The 21,670-nt window shown below is 37.2% G+C and overlaps 1 protein-coding gene across 1 annotated transcript in view; it reads left to right on the top strand.

The window, feature by feature from the left end:
- PLEKHG1 (pleckstrin homology and RhoGEF domain containing G1) overlaps positions 1 to 21,670 on the top strand; it is a 100,602-nt gene that overhangs the window by 64,077 nt on the left and 14,855 nt on the right. Inside the window, 10 exon segments of the mRNA XM_020986601.2 lie at positions 2,819 to 2,950; positions 3,753 to 3,935; positions 4,025 to 4,120; positions 4,326 to 4,412; positions 9,162 to 9,195; positions 13,137 to 13,232; positions 17,035 to 17,073; positions 17,896 to 17,918; positions 20,795 to 21,004; positions 21,007 to 21,669. Coding sequence (XP_020842260.1) covers positions 2,819 to 2,950; positions 3,753 to 3,935; positions 4,025 to 4,120; positions 4,326 to 4,412; positions 9,162 to 9,195; positions 13,137 to 13,232; positions 17,035 to 17,073; positions 17,896 to 17,918; positions 20,795 to 21,004; positions 21,007 to 21,669 — 1,563 coding nt within the window.

Raw genomic sequence — 21,670 nt, 5'->3', positions numbered from 1 at the left:
AAAAACAGCCAGAAGACTAACATGGCTGAATTGTAGAGTACATGGACAAGATATATGATATGGCTGAAATGGGTATGATGGAGCTAGGTTATGATGAATTGTAAATGTCTCTAAGATAAAATATCCTACAAGTAATAGAGAATCATCTTAGAGTCACGTAATCTAGACCCTTCACTTTAGGGATGAGGAAATTTAGACTGTTCTAGTCAGAGTGGATTTGAATTTAATTGGCAAATATTGATTGAGCACCTACTATGTGCTAACTACTGCCATTTTTGTTGACTGTCTGCCACATCTAAAATTCTCTCCCTCCTCATCTCCATTTCCTGGCTTCCCTGGCTTCCTTTAAATCTCAGCTAAAATCCTACCTTCTACAGGAAGCCTTTCCCAATTCCCTTTATGATTCTGCCATCCCTCTCAGATTATCCCCACTTTATCCTGTTTGTGTCTGTAAGTCTGTCTCTCTCTGCCTTCTTGCCCCATATATGCATATATACATATATATATCAAAATCTAAATTCTAATATCTCTACATAATATATAGATAAATTCTATATAGTAATATATTGATAATATATTTAATTTTAGCTAATTAGAAATATATTTCTTAATAGATTATACTATCATGATATATTTATATTTTGATAGGTTAAATATATCTATATATAATATATACCTTGCTTGTACAGAGTTGTTTGCATGTTGTCTCCCCATCATACTATGACCTTCTTGAGAATGGGGTTTGTGTTTTGGTGTTTCTTTATATCCCCACTACTTAGCACAGTGCTTGGCACAGAATAGCTGCTTAGTTTACACTTTGTTGACTGACTGACTCTCATTCACTGTGCTAGGTGCTAATGATACAAAAACGAAAATTAAATAGTCCTTGTTACATTCTATTGGGGGTAGGAGGTGGGGAACATTGAATGTACATAGTAAAATAGAAAGAGAAGGGAGGAAGGAAGGAAGGAAGATGGAAAGGAAATAAAATGAAGGAAGTAAAAAAGAAAGGAAAGAAGAAAGAAAGAAAGTGAGAGTCTAGAGAGGGATGGAACTAGCAGTTGGGAGCATCAGGAAAGGCTTTATGCAGAAGGATCATGATAATACTTTATAAAAATATTCAGTTGCATGTTGTAATTCATTCTTTTGATAGGAAGATCAAAGCTATGCTACATAAAAACCCACATTTTAAAATTTTTCATCTAATTTTCTTCCCAAGCTAATTTTATTGATGAAGTGACTCTAATTTACAAATTTTTCTTTGAAAATTATTTTGTGGCCTCTGAATGGATTGCTTTCAGCCTATATTGGTTTAAGCCAGATTGTGATTTTAAAATTACATAATTACAGTTTGGGTCCAGTTGTATAACAGGACAGACTGTTCACCTGGAATTACTCAGCTAGGTGTGCTTGCCCTGAAAGTTCATCTTTTGGGACTTCTTTGCCCTTCAAAGCACATCGTCAAGTATTCTTAATTTCAGAATTAATAACCCTGCAGGGCTGTTGGCAACTATGGACTTACTGGCTATTCCATCATCTAAATGAGTCTTGAAAATGTCAAATTGTACCAGCAATCCCACCATGGCATCTTCCAAGACTAGCACTATGGCACTGAACAGCTCCCTCTTTCACTATAACCTTCTAGTCATTAGTGTTACCTGCCTGATTAATATAGCATCTAAATCAGTTTTTCCCAATAGAATATATATATATATGTGTATAAAATCTTACTGAAGTTATGGGGCAGTTAGATGTTGCAATGGATAGAGCACTGGCCCTGGAGTCAGGAGGACTTGAGTTCAAATCTGGCCTCAGCCACTTGGCACTTACTGTGTGACCCTAGGCAAGTCACTTAACCCCAATTGCCTCACCAAAAAAGCAATGAATGAATGAATGAATGAATAAATAAATAAATAAATGAATTTGGAGCAGCTAGGTAGCACAGTAGAGAGAGCACTGGCCCTGGAGTCAGGACAACCTGAGTTCAAATCCAGCCTCAGACACATAACACTCACTGGCTGTGTGACTCTGGGCAAGCCACTTAACCCCTGCCTCACTAAAAAAAGAAAAAATCTTGCTGAAGCTAATATATAGTAAAAGTCTTTTTGACCAGATGTGAGAAAGAGATTGGAGAAGAGAGAAGAAAGATCAGTAGCAAGATTAATCTTAAAATAGTAGCTAAATCTAACGAAAAGTAAATTATGTTTTTCTATGTCACATGTGTTGGTATATTATGATTGGATTTGTGTATGTGCTCTCATAAATCCATAATACTTGAAGCAAAATAATGAAGCCATGTTGGGAAGACCCAGCGTAGAAGGAATCCCCTTGCTACATTGTCTGCTCTGAAATAAAATGGATCATTTCTTAGTATTATAATAATAATAATAATAAACAGTGAAGCAAAATTATCCTTTCTCACTGTACACTGGCTATCTGTCTTACACTTACCTGGAAACAGGAGAGAATGAAATGATCTGTTTCTCTACCATGCCCCAGATACCTTTCTTTCTGGAAGATCACTCCAGCCCTGGAATTGATATATTGGAAATACTTTGTTCTCCCTTGTTTGGTTTTTCTGGCTTTTTCTTATCACTGAAATTGCAGTATTCTAGTGCTGAGATGCAGTAGTAGTGTGAAATACTAAGTTATAGAAAGCTAAAGCTGGAAAAGGTGTTAGAGATCATGTAGTATGAATTCCTTATTTTACAGATGAGAAAACTGAGGCCCCCCAAAATAACATAGGTATCTTCTCAGTGTAACAGGATATGTGGAAGAAATGTTTCAAAAATAGATGGTTCTTTGCTGACTTCATTAGGAAATAGAAAACCACCTTGACAAGGAGACTGATGGCTATGATGTGGTGCTTGAGGCCATAGACACAATGCAGAGAGTAGCCTGGCACATTAATGACATGAAGAGGAAACATGAACATGCAATCAGGCTACAGGTGAGTTTACAAAATCTCTCTGTCTCCTTGTTTTATTGAATTTTCCTGTGAATTGGTTTTTTATTGTCATTGTTAGAGTATGCATTATCCTAGCTAAATGTTAAGGGAGTATTAAACCTTGCTTCTTACCTCCCAGCATTCCTCACAGGAATGGCTGATAACACATTATTGGTTTACCTCTATCTTCATCATTATTTTGAGGGGGAGGGTTTAAGAAAATTTCCATACACCACTTCTTTGCTTCCTCCTAATTTTTTAGTTCAATGTACAATAGAAGGAATTGAATTTTCAGCGGAAGTTTTTCAAATCAATAGCTTTAGGACATTTATCTGGAAAGGGGAAAAGTTCAAGAAGGGAGGAGAGTAATTTTTTTCACTGGTAGTTCACATATTAGCCCCTTTGTGTAGGCTTTGAAAAATATAATGGGTAAATATTAGCTCTAGTGGGGTTTTTTGGGGGAGGTGACCAATTTTGTACTGGCAGTTAAATAACCATCCATGTGCTTCATTTTTGTTAAGCCTTAAGTGAAAACAAATCCTCTGTGTGATGCCCTGAACTGGCAGATATGTTATTAAGTTTCACCTAGCATGCTACCAGATACTTGAAGTATTAATTTAATTAATTGTTAATTAATTAATTGTGAATTGGTTGATGTTAATTGTTTAACTTTCTTCCTTCTATTTAATAAAATGTTATATATGTATATATATGTGTGTGTGTGTGTGTGTATATATATATATATATGTATATATATGTATGCATGTATATATGTATATATATATGTTTATATTCACTCTTTCAGGAGATACAGAGTTTGCTGACTAACTGGAAGGGCCCAGACCTGAACAGCTATGGGGAGCTAGTGTTGGAAGGAACGTTCCGTCTCCAGCGGGCTAAAAATGAGCGAACATTGTTCCTCTTTGACAAGCTGCTTCTGATCACAAAGAAGAGAGAAGAAACCTTTACCTACAAAGCTCACATACTGGTATGTCTGGGTGTTAGGAATGCCACAGAGATTGAAGCAATTCCCTTCCCAAAGCGTCTTACTGGCTTTTCATACTCTCTCTATTGTAGTGTGGCAACCTCATGCTTGTGGAAATGATTCCCAAGGAACCACTTAGTTTTAGTGTCTTCCATTATAAGAATCCCAAGCTTCAACACACCGTGCAGGTAAAAAAAAAAAACCACCTGTTTTTTTTTCTGTGTGATTCTTGTGGCTTGAGAAGGTTTATAGTCCATGGCCTCTGTGAAACGGCTGATATGTCCCCTAAATTTCCCACTAGAGGAATGTTTTTCAGAGTCTTAACCACTGGTCTTAGTATCCTCTGGATTTGCAGGCATGAGTTATCTTACTGTTCCCATCTGCTCCTGACAGGCTAAATCTCAACAAGATAAACGACTCTGGATTCTACACCTGAAGAGACTTATCCTAGAAAACCATGCTGCTAAAATTCCAGCTAAGGTAAAAATGTAGCTTAAAAATTTTCAAATCCTAGAAATGCAGCCTGACCAGAAGAAATGTTCTACTTGAAATTAAAGAAACATTGAAAGAGAGGATGTATGGGGAGTCAGAAAACTGAATTCAGGAGCATGAGGCCTGATTTTCTGCGGCAGTAGTACATGATACATTGAGAGAAGTCACAGAACCTTTCAGTGACTTAAGTGACCACGTTACAGATGTGAATACTGTCCGCTTCACAGGAATGTCACCTGTTGAATGCTCAAGTGCAATTTGTGTGTGTGTGTGTGTATGTGTATGTGAGGTTAAGTGACCCATCCAGAGTCACACAGCTAGTAAGTGTCAAGTGTCTGAGTCCAGTGCAGTTTTGAAGATTTTCACATAGTTCTTAGAATGTCATGTCCAAAGTTACTTTGAATAGTGAAAAATCAGAAAAGTTGTCATTTAAACTTTTATACAATAATAAAATATTATTCAATATCAAAATATATTTTCTTCAGTAACAAAATATTCAAATGAAAAACACAAAAAGAAATAGAAAAAAATGTTTTATCTCAATATCAGGAAAATTATCTTTTAAAGTACAAGACTGACTTGTGTGTCAAAACTGAAGAGAGAGAAACTTGTCAAGGTAGAAGCTAGTTGAATTGGTTTTCCATGACTGATAAGTTATAATGGGACTTATAGTCAGATTTAGTGGAGTCATGAATGTAGGTACACACCCAGAGAACAGAAGGGAATTCACAAAGAGGTGAAATGATTGGAGCAAAGCAATGTGTCCAGACTCCCAGATGTTGCTTTGTTTGTCCCACCCCAGGAGTGTGGATGGATGTTCTAGGTGAGTCTGACCCACCCTGGAGCTATCCTGAAGTCAAGCCTGATTCCAGTGTATATAACTTTACTTTTATTCTTTTAACCACTACAACTCAGTATGATTATCTTCTTTTTTTCAATTTATTTTATTTCTAATTTGTAGGATAAAATGAGCCTTTCCATAACATAGTATAATTTTTTAAAAAGATGATTGCACATGAAATGTGCAAATCTATTACATACAACTTGCTATGTCCTTTTTAAAATGTAATAATTGTGTAATTTTTTTTCTTCTCCTTCCTTTGCTCCAGCCCCAGAGATGGCTACCACTAGATACAAATAGGTGTAGATATATAAATATATACACATACATGTACATACACATATATACACATGTATATATGTAAAATTATTTTATATATACTTTTATTTATCAGTTCTTTCTCTGGATGCAGATAGAGTCTTTCTTGGGCCTACTTTTATTGAGGGTTCCATCTGTGAATCTTGGGCTTGGCTTGACTTGTCCATTCAGGAAGCTTAAAGTTTGAAAAAAAATTACAGAGAACAGTAGTTTGGTATAATTTTTTAAAACCGCATACACATGAAAAACAGCACTTAATGTTGATATTGAAAAGATTTACTTATTTTAACTTTTTTTCCCCTTTGGTACATGATACATAAGTTTTTCTTTCCTTCGGATGGAGGGTTAGTCGAGATCAGAAAGAAGGTTGTTGCAAAGTGTTTAGAGAACTAATATTAGAAAACGAAAAAGGCAGCATGGCATGGCAAATACAGAGCCAGCCTTTGAGTCAGGATGATCTGAGATTCAGGCAGATCCTGCTTCTCATGCAGGCAATGTAATGTATTAGTCACTTAACCTCTCAATGCCCAGGGCAAACTCGCAGTGCTGCATAAGCTATGGTTGAACTGTTGACATGCACCAATGGAAGAAGTCTTCACACTGGAAGTTTGCGATGAATTTGGAAGTCCCCACCACCCAACAACCACAAAATAGAAAAATCAATGTGGGTAGGGTGCTTATAATAAAGGGAAAATTGGATAGCAACATAAAGGAGACTGGGAGCTCTTGAGGGAGATTTCGAACAATATTGTGGGGCTTGGACTATGTTTGGGGAAGCCACTGGCCTTTTTTTTCCCCAGGGTGTTTCCCCAGGTCTCAGGTGTTCGTTCATGGTTCATACAATTTTGCTTCTGAATCTTAAAAGTGCTAACTTTCTAATCTATTTGGGAGAGTACTTCTGTTTGTCCTCAAAGTACTGTGAAAAGGGGATGGTAGCTGTGTGTGTGTGTTGTGTGTGTGTGTTGTGTGTGTGTGTGTGTGTGTACACTCAAGCTTCTCAGAACCATCAGTTTTCATTTCACAGTCAGGAAGTGAATGTGCACAGGTGTGTACTTTTTGGGTGTGAGTTCCATTTCCACAGAATATGATGACACTCAAGGTGGTTCATTTGAGAGTGATGATTATATTTTCTTGCGATTAATCATTTCAGTTTCATGCCTTGTGATATCCCTCTGAACAATGGCATAGTGTTACTGACATGCCCTGCCTATAGTGTATGTGTTTCCTGGGAAAGACAAGATTATTCATAGAACTCTTAAGAGTAATCCCAGACTCCTGTTGCAAAAAAGAATAATCACTTGTATGCCCTCTTAAACATTTCTCCTACACTACATAGGTATGCCAGGCATTCTTCCTCAAGTATAACTGAATGTCTTTGGTCCTCAGTTTCTTCATGTGTAAAATGATGTAGAACAGTTGGACTAAAAAACCTTTAAGGTCACTTCTTTCTCCAAATCTGTGCTTACCATATCCCAGGCATTCATTCAAAGGAGAGAGAGGATATGAAGAAGGGCAAAAAACAGTCCCCATCCTCAAGAAACTTACATTCTAATGAAGGAAATAACATGTCACCAAATAGATATATACAAAATCCATACAGAGTCGACAGGAAGTAATCTTAGATGAGAAGGTTCTAGCAAACGAAGAGAATAGGAAAGGTTTCCTACAGGAGGTGCCATTTAAGTGGTTGGTATCCTTACAGGCTGAAATAAATTTTAGGAAGTCCATATTTCTAATCATTTTAGATATCATTCTTTTTTTCCCCCAAAACTACTAAAATATCTTTATGTAATGAACATAAAATGTTAACTTCTAAGTGATGATCACTTCCTATTTGACTTTATAAGCTAAAGTTAGAACAGTCTGATACTTATCTTTCTTTAAATTATTTATAACTTAGCTAAATTTTGGAAACAGCAAATTTCTCTTCCTACCCAATGAAATACGAACATATCAGGGACATTTTGAAATTCCATACTGGATAGAGATCCAGTTTCAAAGCTTCAAAGTAAGTTCTGGATTCAAGTCCGACCTGTGTGACCCTGGGCAAATCACTTGAAGCAACTTTCTGTGACTATAAGTTGTAGAGATGGTGATGACCTGAATTTCTTCATGAAGGAGTTCACTATACCAGTGCAACCATCCCTCCAGTCCTAATCCTTATAGGTACAGCTGCCTCTTAATTAAAAAGAGCATGCGATTGTTGGAAATTCCTTGGTTAGCTTTTTCTACTCCTTTAGCACAAAGATAGTTCACGTCTGACACCTAGTGGACAATATGGGAATAGCATTTCAAACTTCTCTAATTCTGGAAATCAATCAACAAATATTTATTTCGTGCCTTTTATGTCAGGCTCTGTGCTAGGAACTGGGAATACAAAGACAAAATTGAAATTCTACTCTCAAGAGGCTTAGTTTCTAATAAGAGAGAAAACACGCACATATATAGGTACAGTACTAGCCACTGATGGGACCAGGAAAGGCCTCATGAAGGGGGTGGTATTTGAAATATAACAGAGGAGAAAATACAGTTTAGACCTGGCACTCTATCCACTGTGCCACCTATCTGCCCATCCCCTCTTATTACTGTGCCACTAATAAGCAATGGGGAAAGGATATAAGATTGGTTTGGGCAGCATGGGAGCCCCTGGGTGGTATTGGGGGTGGGAGGTGGAGGGAGAAAACAGTATTCTAGAATTCCCTCCAATATTGCTGTTTATGGGATCACTACTACCAGTATTGATGAGGAAAAAATTAAAACTGGGCGGGACCTTAATGATCTAATTCAACTTTATTATTTTATAAAGGAGGAAAAGTAGACCCAGAGATTAAGTGACTTGCAGAAAGTGACATAGGTAGTTAAGTAGTTAAGTAGTTAAGTTTGACTTCAAACCCAAAACACTTTCTACTATACCACCCATACTGCCTTTTAACTAGAACACAAATTCCTGTTTCTGTCTGCAACCCTGTTGTTTGTCCTTCCTTCTGCAAGAGGACCGATGACATCAGGAGGGTAATGTTTTGACTGGCAAGTGAACTGGATTTAAGTGAGGCAATGCTGTACAAAGTCATCAACCTCACCCTCTCCTCCAGAGTCTTTGGAGTCCAGTGGCAAGAAATAGGTCAGGATGACTGGCAAAGGCCCCGGATGCAGTGGGAGACCTTGGCCTTTTTAAGCTAAGGTCTTTTCCAGGTCTCAGATGGTCTGAGGCAACAGTTATTCGGCCTATGTTTCTACCAAAATATCATATCATGTCATATTATATTATGTTATGTTATATTACTATATATGTATATATGTACTATATATTTTTGCATACCTTGTCTCTTAAGAGTATTTGAATCCATCTTCATAGTGTATGAAGAGATAAATATTCCCAATATTTAACCACCAAAACTATGCAATTTTGTTGAGCTTTTAATATATAAAGGTTAGAGTAAAATTCTTACCATGAGTAACTTTTTTAAAGACATAAATATGTTATATTTATGAAACAATCAGTAGGACTGAGATCTGTATTAGGTTTAGCACCTGAAGCAAAAAATTAGCAATTAATGATCATATTTTCTATTTTTCAGGCCAAGCAAGCAATTCTGGAAATGGATGCCATTCGTAAGTTTTGTTTTCTTAAGAACAAAATATGCAGCATATTAAATTAAAATTCAATAAGTACAATAGCTTTAAAAATCAATGGAACATCTACAGGAAGAAAACGGTCTCTCTGTAATCACTGAGATGGCAAATAGGGCTATAAAGCCCTATGTCTGTGCCTAAAAATCCGAAAACAAACATTTTCATTTCCAGTTTATCTGTGAATCAGTTGATGGCTAGCCAACTGTGGCTGTTCCTTTATTTGTCAACAGTTTAGGCAGTATTTAAAAGGGCCCTAAAGAAAAATGTAAGCTTTTTTTTGTAGAGTAGAAGATGCTGCTGAATTATTTAGATTTAGATTCTATTTAGATAATTATTTATTTTTTAATATTTATATTTATTTACTTATTATTTATAATTTATTTAGATAATTATTTAGATTTAGATTTTATAGAATCCTACCAATTAGACAGCTGTCTCATTACTATTTCACTCTGTGTAGGCACACTATAAAAATTCAATGGCTACCAAGCATTTTTTTTTTTTTGCTTTTAGGCAGTTGGGGTTAAGTGACTTGCCCAGGGTCACACAGCTAGTAAGTGTCAAATGTTTGGTCTGAGGCCAGATTTGAACTCAGGTCCTCCTGACTTCAGGGCCGGTGCTTACCAAGCATTTTTTCATACCTGTTTTCAAACTCCTTCTTCACATAGCCCAGATTCAGCCCTTAGCTAGACCTTTTTCTTTAAAGTATAACTTTAACTCTTTATATCAGATTCTTCTTTCCTTAGGAAATTAACCGTGATTAACTGTGGGAGAAAGTAGAAAATGTAAAGCTTTCTAGTCTTGACTGTATCCTTCTAGTACCTTCATCCCAAGCACTGGTATCACACTATTTTATTCTACAGGAATTATTTTTATGCCCCTGCCACCGTCATAACAGCTGACACGTATTTACATGTTGTTTTCTGGTTTACATGTATTATAATTTTTGATCCCCACAACAACCCTGTTAGGTAAATAATACTAGTCTAATTTTACCCACTTTAGAGATAAGGAAACTGAAGCCTAAAGAATTTAAGCCACTTGCTCAAAGTAACTCAACTCTAAAGGTGTACAATTTGGATTCAAACCCAGGTCTTCTGATTATAAAGGCCAATGTTATTTTCATTATATCAGTTTGTTCCTCTTCATGCTGCATATGATCCCTCAACAAAAAATCAATAGTTTGTCTTATGAGCACCGTCATTATCCAACATATTTTTGAGATCTCTTTTGGTCTAACTTCCTTAGTATGGAAAAGATCTGAGAACAAGACCCTCTGTAGATTGTTCTACACTGGTTGGGTGTGGGATGAGAATATATTGTACTCTATGCTACCCATTTCTAACCAGGTAAAATATATTGAAAATAAACATTAAGAGCAACTTTGAAGAGAGAAGATGCGGGTCATGGTGATAGCAAAACCAACCAGTCTAGGTTGATTGAATTATGCTTATATAATCACTTTAAGTCTTTTTTAAAGCTCCAATTGGTGATGCCTCTGTCTTTCTCCAGTAGACCCCACGATTTGTGCCCAAGTCACTACCTCTGCTAGCCCCGAATTTCATAGCCTAAGGACAGTTGCCCTGACTTAGCTTGCTCTGGGTATGGTAGCATAGGTTGCCTCATTCACACAGCTCCTTATATTTGCACTTGTGTCTAGTGGCTCATATTTTGGAGCTTTGCAGATCTAACTTCAAACCTGTCTCTAAACTTATTATATCTTTGGAAAACCTGGCAACTGATAAGAGGCATAGGAGTCTGAAGTAGTGATTTCTGGAGTAATGTTTTCTCATTACTGTTTCATGGATTGGCACTAGTCCAGGGTTAACATACCAGTGTGCTAGAGTTTTCTTACCAAAGGCCCTTTTGAGGAGGTGGTGGGAATAAGCATTTACTAAGTCCCTACTATGTACCTGGTACCACACTAAGCACATTACAAATATTATCTCATTTGATCCTCACAATAACCCTGCAAGATAGATGCTATTATCATCCTCATTTTACAGTTGAGGAAAAAGTGATATGCCCTCTAAGGTCATATAACTTATAAGTATCTGAGGCTGGATTTGAACTCAGGTCTTCCTTACTCCAGGTCCAACACTATCTTCCATGCCACCTAGCTACGTCTTTTTAAGACATATGTGTTTTTAAAACTAACTCCCCTTTCTCTCTGTTCCTCTTATTTCCCAAGATACTAATCCCCCATAGAGCTACAAGCTCTATGAGAAAGGTAAAATAGACTAAGGTAGAAAACTTTATATGTGTATAATATATGTGAATGTATACATATAACTGTGCATATATGCAAGTGTATAGATGTGTATGTATATATGTATCTGTATACACACATATACTATATTGCCAATTCATGGTATAGTTTGATTGGGGAAATACTGGTTTGAGACTGTATCTTAAAATTTCTTAGTCTTTGATATAAGGGTACTGTTGAACATTGTATCTAGTGTAATATCTACACCCAGGTGGGACATTCAGCAGCTTTAAGAAACATTTATCAAGTGCTTCCTATGTGCCGTGTACAGTGTTGTGTTCAGAAGATACAAAGATTAGAAAAGATACAATTTCTAGCCCTCATGGAACTTACTGTCTCATGGGAGCATCGGACACAGAGAAAACTACAGCACACATTATATGGCAAGTGCATTAGAAGGGTGCAGAATTAAAGTTATGTGTAAACTCAGAGAAGGCCAACTGAGCCACTAATGAAGGAGATGACATTTGAGTTAGAGGAAGGGAGAGTCCATTTTGGCTGGAGGGGAGGAGTCTGAAATTAGGCTTGCAAAATAGAATGATACTAGATTAGAGGAAAGAGAAGGTCTAAAATGCCAGACAATAGTTTCAACTTTTCTCAGGCAGCAGGGAGTTACTGAAGGTTTGGATAGAGGGGTGATATGACCAGATCTCTATATAAGAAAGATTATTCTAGCAGTTTTATGAAGGATGTTAATGTGGGGGGAACGGGGCACTGGCAGAGTCCCAGTGGAGGCAGGAGAAGGTGACAAAATATGTTTTTGCAATTGTCCAGGGAAGTGGCAGTGGGAATAGAGAAGAAAGGGCAAATGGGAGAGATGGGGAGGTAGTATCAATTTTACCTTTTTTTTTATGATATGGCTAATATGGAAATATGTTTTGTATTATTTCACATGTATAATTGATATCATTTTGCTTGCCTTCTCAGTGGGTTGGGGGAGGGTGGAAGAAAGAGAGAGAATTTGGAACTCAAAAAGAAAAGAATGTTAATAAATAAATAATATTTTTAAAAGAAAATAAATACATTAAATTAAATAATAGGACATCATATATGAGAGGGAAGAAGGAAGAGTTCCAAGATGTTTGAACAGTTTCTAACACGGGAGACAGGATGAATGACTTGTACCAGGCAGAAATAGATTTGTATAGGCAGAAATAGTAAAGTAAGAAGGATAGCTTTTGAACCATTACTGTTTGTCAGTCCTAGGACTCTTTTTTTTTTCCATGTTTCATTCCAACCAACATTTTAGTAAAAGTCATTTTTAAATATCAGCTACAAGTTTTCTTATTTGTATAAGTGGAGTTTGTGAGTGCTCTGAGGCCTGCAGAGGCTTCCAGCTGCTACAGTAGAATGGACATTTGTGCCTGGCCCATTTTAATGAACTCTCCAGGAAGTTTTGGAGTAGAGCCAAATATGTGATCACTTTTCCTGCAAGGCTTGCATTCTCTGTAAAGTTCTTAAAAGGCCTACTGTGAACAAATAGAAAAGCCCTATGAAAGACAATAACCACTCACTGATTTTCAGTTTTCTCTTTTTCTTTGTCTGCAGAATGGGAATGAACTCATGGAATCCTGCAGCAGATTAATGATGACAGTGATTTGGTGTATCTCAGAATCTTGTATTCTAATTGAAACGTATGGGTATCTTACAGATCATCCAGGATTCTACTACAGTCCTGAGAAAGAAATGAAGGCATTTTCTTATTCGAAAGAAGGCACTGCTCCCCATCGCCTGAGAAGAAAATCTGGTAAATTGGCTATTTTACTCTTTAGTATCACAATCTCTCACAATGACAGGCAGGTGGGAAGTATCAACTGTAGCTCTCTCACCTACATGGGGTAAGGCCTTCAAATGGGTGAGACCTGGTCTTTGGTAAAAGAGAAGTCTATACCCTACAGACTTGGAAACTATGGTCATTCTAGCTAGACAGTAGTGCCTAAGATTATATCTTAAAATATAAATTGGAGAGATTCATAAATTAACCCTGAAAAGGCTGGAAGCTTTTTGGTCTCCTTCCTGTGAGCCTGGCCTTCTAGAAGCCTATAAACAACATCTGCCTTGTGGAGTTTTTGGCAACAATTTCAAAATGGATGGCTTTATTCCACTTTATTTGTGTGAGGAAAGAACAGCTCACTTCCATGTGGCCTTCACTACCAAATGTGCTTATTCTTGAAACACATAGGAACTTGTTGCACTCCTGAAAGTCAGAAACCAAAAAGTTGAGAGCCTGATGCTAAGAACCATGTTATATAAGCCTGATGCTAAGAATCATGTTATATTCATTGGTAGTAATTTTGCTTTTAACATACTTTATATTCAAGATCTTGGCATCTTCCTAAACAAACAGTCTGAAGTTTAGAAATAACTGTTAGTTGAGAGCTTTCCTTCTTCTTGCCCAGTACTCAACTATCATTAACTCAGAATGGTAGCCAACATTTCAGATGGTAGATATCAAAGAGATAATATCAAGATAGATGGAAAATATGCAAATAGATACAGAAATTTTTTTAAGCACATTTATTTGCTAGCCAGCATTTTAATGAAATTCTAAAAGCAGGTTATTACCCAGTCTCATGAGATGGTGAGTACTTAAAACTCTCTAAAGTAGAAGGCCCCTACCAGGGGCCTTTTGGACTTAAAAGGAATGAATTCATCCTCCTAAAATTTTAAAAAGTATATTCAATATTTTTGTTTTTAATTTTTATTGATGTCTTTTGTTTTTATATTAACTTCTTAAATAACTTCTTTCTGCCAAATTTTAAAAATTCATTTCTGAATATCTTCCCTCTCCCCTCCCCAGCTCAGGAAGTCAGCTCTAATAATAAAGAGCAAAAAAGGTCTGAGGGAGAAACAATTTCAGTCAAACTAAACATCTTAGTCTGTCATCATTCTATGCAGTTTTCTGTCTCCCATCTCGTCCATGAAGGGGAGGAAGCACTGAAGCTTTTTTTTTAATAACTTGAAAATTAAAAACCTGCCTTCATGGTAATATTGCAAGTGTGATTAGCTGAGTATTTGATGTAATCTACCTAAAAAATTAAGTTGCATTCCTCCCCTTTTTCTCAACAGTGTTGCATTTCATAGGGATAAGTTGGAAGTATAATCAAATTAAGAAATATAATTTGTACACACATTTGTACAACCTTTTGAAAAATAAACAACTAGTTTACTTAAATTATCTTAAATATCTACCCCAGTCTGCTTATTTACAGAAGGACTTATTAACTTAACTTTTTAAGTCCCTGCTTTTTAAGTCCAGTATTCTTTCCAGCACATCACCAGTTAAGGCACCATCTTCATCTGCCAAGCCACCAGATCACTCAGAATGTAGTTGCTATAGGGATCCCAGGTAACAATAGCCTCTTTCATTTTTAAAAGTCATGAATTTCCTTGCAGTTCCCAAGTGCAGTCTTACTACTAGTCAGTCTATTCATTTTTTCTTAACTCCTAATTCTTGGTCAGTTTGAAATATCAGGCAGGTAAATCTGAGAAGCAGGGTATGCAGAGGCCCCTTTGATATTTGTCAATCACTTTACCAGGTGTTTGGGGATACAAAGACAAAACAAAACATCCCCAAACATATACACAGATAAGTAAATACAACATGCTTACAAAGTTGTTGTTGTTCATCCTTCATTCTGGAAGACTAGCAGTGATATCACCAGAGTGATATCTTGACTGGCTCATGAATTGAATTTAATTGGATTTAAGTGAGGCAGAGCTACACAAAGCCTCAGTTTCTCCTCCAGAATCATCAAAGTCCAGTGGCAAGACAGAGTCAAGACAACTGGCAATGACCCAGGATGCAGTAGGTGACCTTGGCCTTTCTAAGTGAAGGTCTTTCCCAAGGTTCAGTTTGTCTGAGGCAACACCCATTCAATGACTAGGGGCTAGGTAAGAATTGAGACAAAAGATGGACAAATACTAACAACTGGGAGCCTCATGGAGAAGGTGATAGAAGCTCAGTCTTGAAAGGAGCTGGGGGTTCCTAGAAGCAGAGGTGAATGGCGGGGAGCATTCCAGGCAAGTCAAAGCATGGAGGAGTATTTTGTATGGGAACAATGAGTGGACCGATTCAACTGTAAACATAGAGGATATGAGAGAGAGAGTAAAATGAAATCAGTCTGAAAAGATATGTCAAAACAAGATTGTAAAGGGCTATTAATATTAGACAGAAATTTATACAACAAATTTATACATGGCATGGAATAATAAGCATGTGTGCTTAACAAATAATATGTTGAGGGCAGCCACATTTACTCAATCAGTGATTCATCATAGTAAAGAAAATCAATTAAATTGGATCCTGAAGGTCATTTGAGTATTCATCATTTGCTGACCTAGAAGGATATTTCCTGATGTCCTCTGGAGTTCTAGGGTTCTGTGGTCTCTTTTTGTCTCTTTATTCTGAGTTTTTGGTGTGCTGGGTAAAATGACTTAGTGTTTTACATGTCTGCTGTGAACAAAGCTGACTGGCTTCAGGGTTTGACATTTATTTCACATTTCTGCCAAAGTTAGATGTGGGTTATTGTTAAATGTTTCCAAGCAGTCCCTTTTAATTATAGTACCTTCCCTCTGCTACTTCTTTGCTCTTTAAACTGTATATAGCTTGTTTGTGTGTGTGTGTGTGTGTTGTTAAAATAAATACTCTTGGGAACTACTAAAACAGAAGAAACCCCAGGTCCAAAAAGGGTGACCTAGAATGAGCCAGAGTCCAATCCCAGTTTACAAAGATTCTAACTGCATTTGTTGCCTGAGAAGAAGGAGCTTGTGAGCTGGAGCAGAGACACAAGTTCTCAACTGCTGAAAGGGGTGTGGGAAAAGGGCGAAGTATTTATACAAATTTGAGGTATTTATGACTATTAGAGGTATTCATGGCTAAGTAAAGGGTTAAAGGAGAAATACAGTATATGGGTGAGTCAGGGCAGTGGGGGAGAAGACATCTGCGAACACAACAAATCAGGAAGCAAGATTTCTGCTGCTATTTAGATAAGTTAGGAAGCAAAATGTCTGCTGCGGTCTCTGAACTGGTCAAGACTGGTTTCAGCAGTTGCAGGTATCTTTAAGTTCACCACAAAGAATCACTGGTATGTCAAGCAGCCCTGGACTTCAGAAGTATTAACTGGCTACTTGTTGTGCTGCTCCATTACCTGGTTCCCCTGTGAAAAAGGGAAGCTTTAGCATATTTAAGTGGCTAATTATAGACATTACAGAGCTTATATCCACTCTGTGTGTGTGTGTATAGACACTTGCACACACATATATAGGGGTGTGTGTGTGTTTTTATTATTTATTTATTTGTTTTTATGTATGTATTGTCTCCTCCCTTATATTGTAAGCTCCTTGAAGGCAGGGACTGTCTTTCTCTTCTTTTTGTATTCTTGGCTCTTAGCATAGTGCCTGGTACATAGTAGACACTTAATAAATGTTTATTTATTGATTGGATATGCAGGTAAATAAGAATACACCAGTGTTATGGCTGAGTGATTACTTTTTCTAAAACATTATTTGAGTTTTTCATGAAAGTGATAATGGCTTTTTTTTTCCAGAACCTTCCTCTAGAGTGCATAAGGTTTTGAAATCCAGTGGTGAGTCAGAAAGTATGGCTATTATATTTATTCTTATGTTTTTTGTTTTGGGTTTTTTTTAAAATTTTTTGGTCCAGACCTGTAATTTCATCTGCTTAGCGAACTCTGGGTATGTAGCCTCCCCCACAACAATCTATATCAGTTCCTTATTTGTAATTTATTGCCTTAGTGAGGTTCTGGAACACTGAGAGGAAAAAAAAATATGCTCAAGATCATGTAATTGGTATTTATGAAGCAAGACTTAAACCTGGGTATTCCTAACTCCAAACCTGACTCTCAATTGGTCAAGCCATGCTGCCTCTCATCTTAGGTATAGAGAGAGGACCTGTGAATTTCATTGGTGTGCAGAGACCTCCCAGAAGAGGAAACTCTCTCTACCAATACAGGTCAGCAGTTTCCTTGCACCTTAGAACCTTAGAGAGTTGTTCAGAGATCTGAGAAGCTGAGTGACTTGCCCAAGGTCTCACAGCCAGTGTTTGTCAAAAGCAGTACTTAAACCTTGGATCCTCCTGGTTTCTAAGCCAGAATTCTCTCCACTATGCCATGATTACTTTCAAAAGTAAAGTTGATATACATTTAACCATTCAGAAAAAAAAATTCAGGATTCCCTAGAATGCTTAACTTAATGTTTATGGTGCACTATATGGTATAGGCTTTATTACCAGGGTCACTGAGGTATTTCTAGAAGTTTTTGTTTAAAGAACCTTGCTGGGTACCAGTGGGTGATGAAAGGAGTCATAATTAAAGACATCCATAGCCTAATTAATATTTGCTAAGATATAGTAATTACTGAATTATTAATTTCTAAAAATTTTTCCCCAGAAACAACACAAGATATACGAAAGGTAAGACTTGCTACATTTCATGTTTGCTTTGTGTAATGTTTACTTCATACACCCAAGCCCTAGCTTGGGTACAATATTACCTTCACAGTAAACAAGATGTTTGCCTTTAAAGTTGTTCCAAGCAAAGAATTAGGTGGTACAATGGATAGAGACCTGGGTCTGAACTGAGGAAGACCTGAGTTCAAATCCAATCTTAGACACCTACTATCTCTGTGACCCTGAGCAAATCACTTAACCATTGTCTGTCTCAGTTTCCTCAATTCTAAAATGAGGATACTAGCACCTACCTCTCAGGTTTGTTGTGAGGATCAAATGAGATAATGTTTGTTAAGTACCTGGAACATAATAGGCACATAATAAATTCTTCCTTTCTCCCTAACCCTCTTTCCCTTCCTTCCTTCTTTTCTCCCTTCCCTCCTCCCTTCCTTCTTCCCTTCTTATCTTCCTTCCCTATCTTCTGCCCTGTATTTCCCCCATGTCCTTTAACCATCTTTGTATACCCTTCTTGCTACTCCCAAATTCTAGGAGCCACCATGACTGCATTCCTGCAGTCTATCCCACAGTGCACTCTAGTTAGTGGCTACTTTATTTCAGAATAAAAAGGTCATGTGATACACCACGTTGAAAAAATGTGTCCACACAAAAAAACTTGAAGTCTTTGCTTATTCCGAGTGCTGTGGAGCCACCTTCTGTGGACAAGTTCCTATTGCTGCCATTTGGGCTATGAGGAAGTGTGAGATAAAGACATGACATCATATTACTTTAAGTTTCTCCTCTTAGAAGATACAGTGAGGAGTAGGGGAGATCGTTATCTCTTCTGTATAAAGATTGGAAGTTGCAAATTCAAAGTTGTTATTACTGTTCCATCTACTGAATATCCCATGCATGTATAATCTAGAATTGTTAATCCCATTATGACTGCAGAGAGATTTAGTTGATTAAAGAACCCTTGGAAACTTTCTGTTTGTGACTTCTATATTGTTCAAATTAAAATGTAAGTTGTACATGCTCTTTTGCCCTTTTAAAAAAATTATATTCCTGATATAAGGATATTAGCTCTTTCTTACTTCTGCTTAGCACAATCTTTTTTTTTATTATTTTACTTTATTATTTTTAAGACTAGGTCTTTCTTTCTAGCTTAGACTCTAAGTCTAAGCTACTACTCAGGAACCTAATTCCACTCTGAACAATAAAAGCACTTTGACCTTCTTAGTTTCTGACATTGGCCATTTCTTCCTTAGGCAAACGGGTGGCTTTTCACTCCTGGAGGCTCACCATATTAATGCCAGATCCCCTTTTTGTTTTAGCCTACTACAGCTCAACACTCCCAAGATCGAGTGTGCTATATATTTTAATTTATTCAAGATTTTTATACATTGATCACATTGAAAATCTAATTGCTATGAACCTTTGAAAAAATAAAGACCCGTTTTATGAAGTAACCCATTTTATGATGACATGATTATTTCTCCACTGTATTTTCTTAAAGCAGATTTGTATGGAAGGAAAGCTGTTCTCCCCAGGCAGCCAATCAGGATCATCACATAATATAATTATTCATTAGTAACAGTTTAATCTTTATCCCTCCCATAGGATCAAATACAAAAATCCTTTATTGTTGTTCAAAGCTATTGATAATCTAGCTTCCCCACCTACCTTTCCAATCTTTTTACATCTTCTCCTTCCATATACTCTCATTGGCTTCCTTGCTCTTCCTGGAACAAGACACTCCATTTTTTGGCTCCCAGCATTTTTACTTGCTGTCCCCCAGGCCTAGAATGCTCTACCTCCGGACTTCCCTGGCTTCCTTCGAATCCCAGCTAAAATCCCACCTTCTACAGGAAGCCTTTCCCAATCCCACTTCTCTCTCTTCTTTTTCATTTATCCTGTGTATAGCTTGTTTGTACTTTGCATGTTGTCTCCCCCATTAAATTGTGAGTTCCTTGAGGGCAGGAATTGTCTTTTGCCTTTCTTTGTATCCCTAGCACTTAGCACAGTGCCTGAAATGTAGTAGATCTTTAATAAATGCCTATTGTGGAGAAGGAAATGGCAAACTACTCCAGTATTTCTGCCAGAACCCCAAATGGGATCACAGAGAGTCGGACAGGGCTGAAAAAATTGCTAAACAACAATTAAAAAATGCTTATTTACTGATATAATGTCCTTCTCAGGATTTTTTTTTTGGTGGCATCACAGAGATAGTTTATTTGACCAAAGCACCCTAGATAATCTATTTTAACCGTTTCTTGAACTACCCTATAGCAGTAATCAGGATTAAAGCTCAGCTTTGAAGCTATTAAACAGATAAATACAGATGACAAGGAGGAAACAGGAGAGCATGTGGGCTCTCTCCTCAACATTTAAATTCTACTCTTTGCCCCTATAGCTTTATTTACTTTTACCAATAATTCAAAAGTTTATTAAAAATAATTATTCATTAGTAATAGTCTAATCTTCTTTCTTCCCATGGGGCATGCAACAAAATTCCCAATAAGACTCAAAAGGAAGTAGAAAAAGATTAACTAGCCATGTTGTTGAAAATGTCAAAAAGTAGAGAAATATCAAATGCATATTAGATGTTCCTGGGTTAAGACCAAATTCTGAACTGAACAATATAAAAACTTAACCTAAATTCTCCCTAATAATACTGTCCTAGAGGCTATTTAAAATGTTTTAAATTCAACTAAAAGCAATAGATAGTGCCTACTGCTTGCAGGGCCTACAGGGTACTGTGAAGGATACAAAGAAATACAAGCCAGTCCCTGAGCTCAATGAGTTTACAATCCATTGAGAAGACTGAGTATAAATAATATTTTTAAAATCGCATTTTGTTTTTCCTGTGACTTTCGTTCAATTGTATCTCAAATATTTTTCAGATTTCCAAGGATGATGAAGAAGCACCTTCATCACTAATTACAGACCTTCCACGTTCTACATCAGCTGGAAATCCCCCAGCACAGCGGACCTCTCAGCAAAATAACCCAGTCCTTTTGAATGTCCTGGGAGGTGGTGGTGCTGGTGTGAGAAACATCTGGACTGATCACCAGATCAGGCAAGCCCTATTTCCCAGTAGACGCTCACCTCAAGAGAGAATGAGGAGGATGAAGATGATTACCATATGTTTTTGCCATCATTATCTTCATCTGATTTGCATTCCACCAGGCTCTGTGAGGAGAGTAATGGTTCCAGTCGACCCTGTAGTTGGCACTTGGGACAGATACAATCCAGGGATCCAGGTATCACCAATGCTGGTCACAGGATTGTCAGGCGGGCCAGCAGTGCTGGTGAAAGCAATACTTGTCTACCAGAAGCACGAAATAGAGACAGTGAGAATGTTCAGCATGCTTCACAGAGGGAGGTAGAAAGAGGTTTTAGAACAGAAAGTGACGGGAAGACTTACTTTGATACAGAGTTGCCCCTTCCTGACATAGACCACGTCTATGATAATATAAGTTATGAAGATTTAAAACGGATGGGTTTTACCAAAAGGGATGGGCCTGAATATATTCCCCAGAGATCAAACATAGACTCTGTGCAAGGTGTACACCATCAAAGCAGCCCAGACTTATTAGCCTCCCCCCAGAAGCAAGAAGGTCAAGATAATGTCACTCTGCCAGAAAAAAGAGATAGAACTCTATCCAGTAGAGATGCCTCCAATTTAAGCTCGCATGAGCTCAGCATTACTGAGGAAAATATATATGACACTATACAGCTCCCAGAACCACCGCTACTGGATTTTAAATGCAACTACC

This window comes from Phascolarctos cinereus, unplaced genomic scaffold, assembly GCF_003287225.1.
Source record: "Phascolarctos cinereus isolate Bilbo 61053 unplaced genomic scaffold, phaCin_HiC Scaffold_5;HRSCAF=322, whole genome shotgun sequence".
Taxonomy (NCBI): Eukaryota; Metazoa; Chordata; class Mammalia; order Diprotodontia; family Phascolarctidae; genus Phascolarctos; species Phascolarctos cinereus.
Note: the sequence above shows the minus strand (reverse complement) of the source record. Positions and strands in the feature narration are given on the sequence as shown.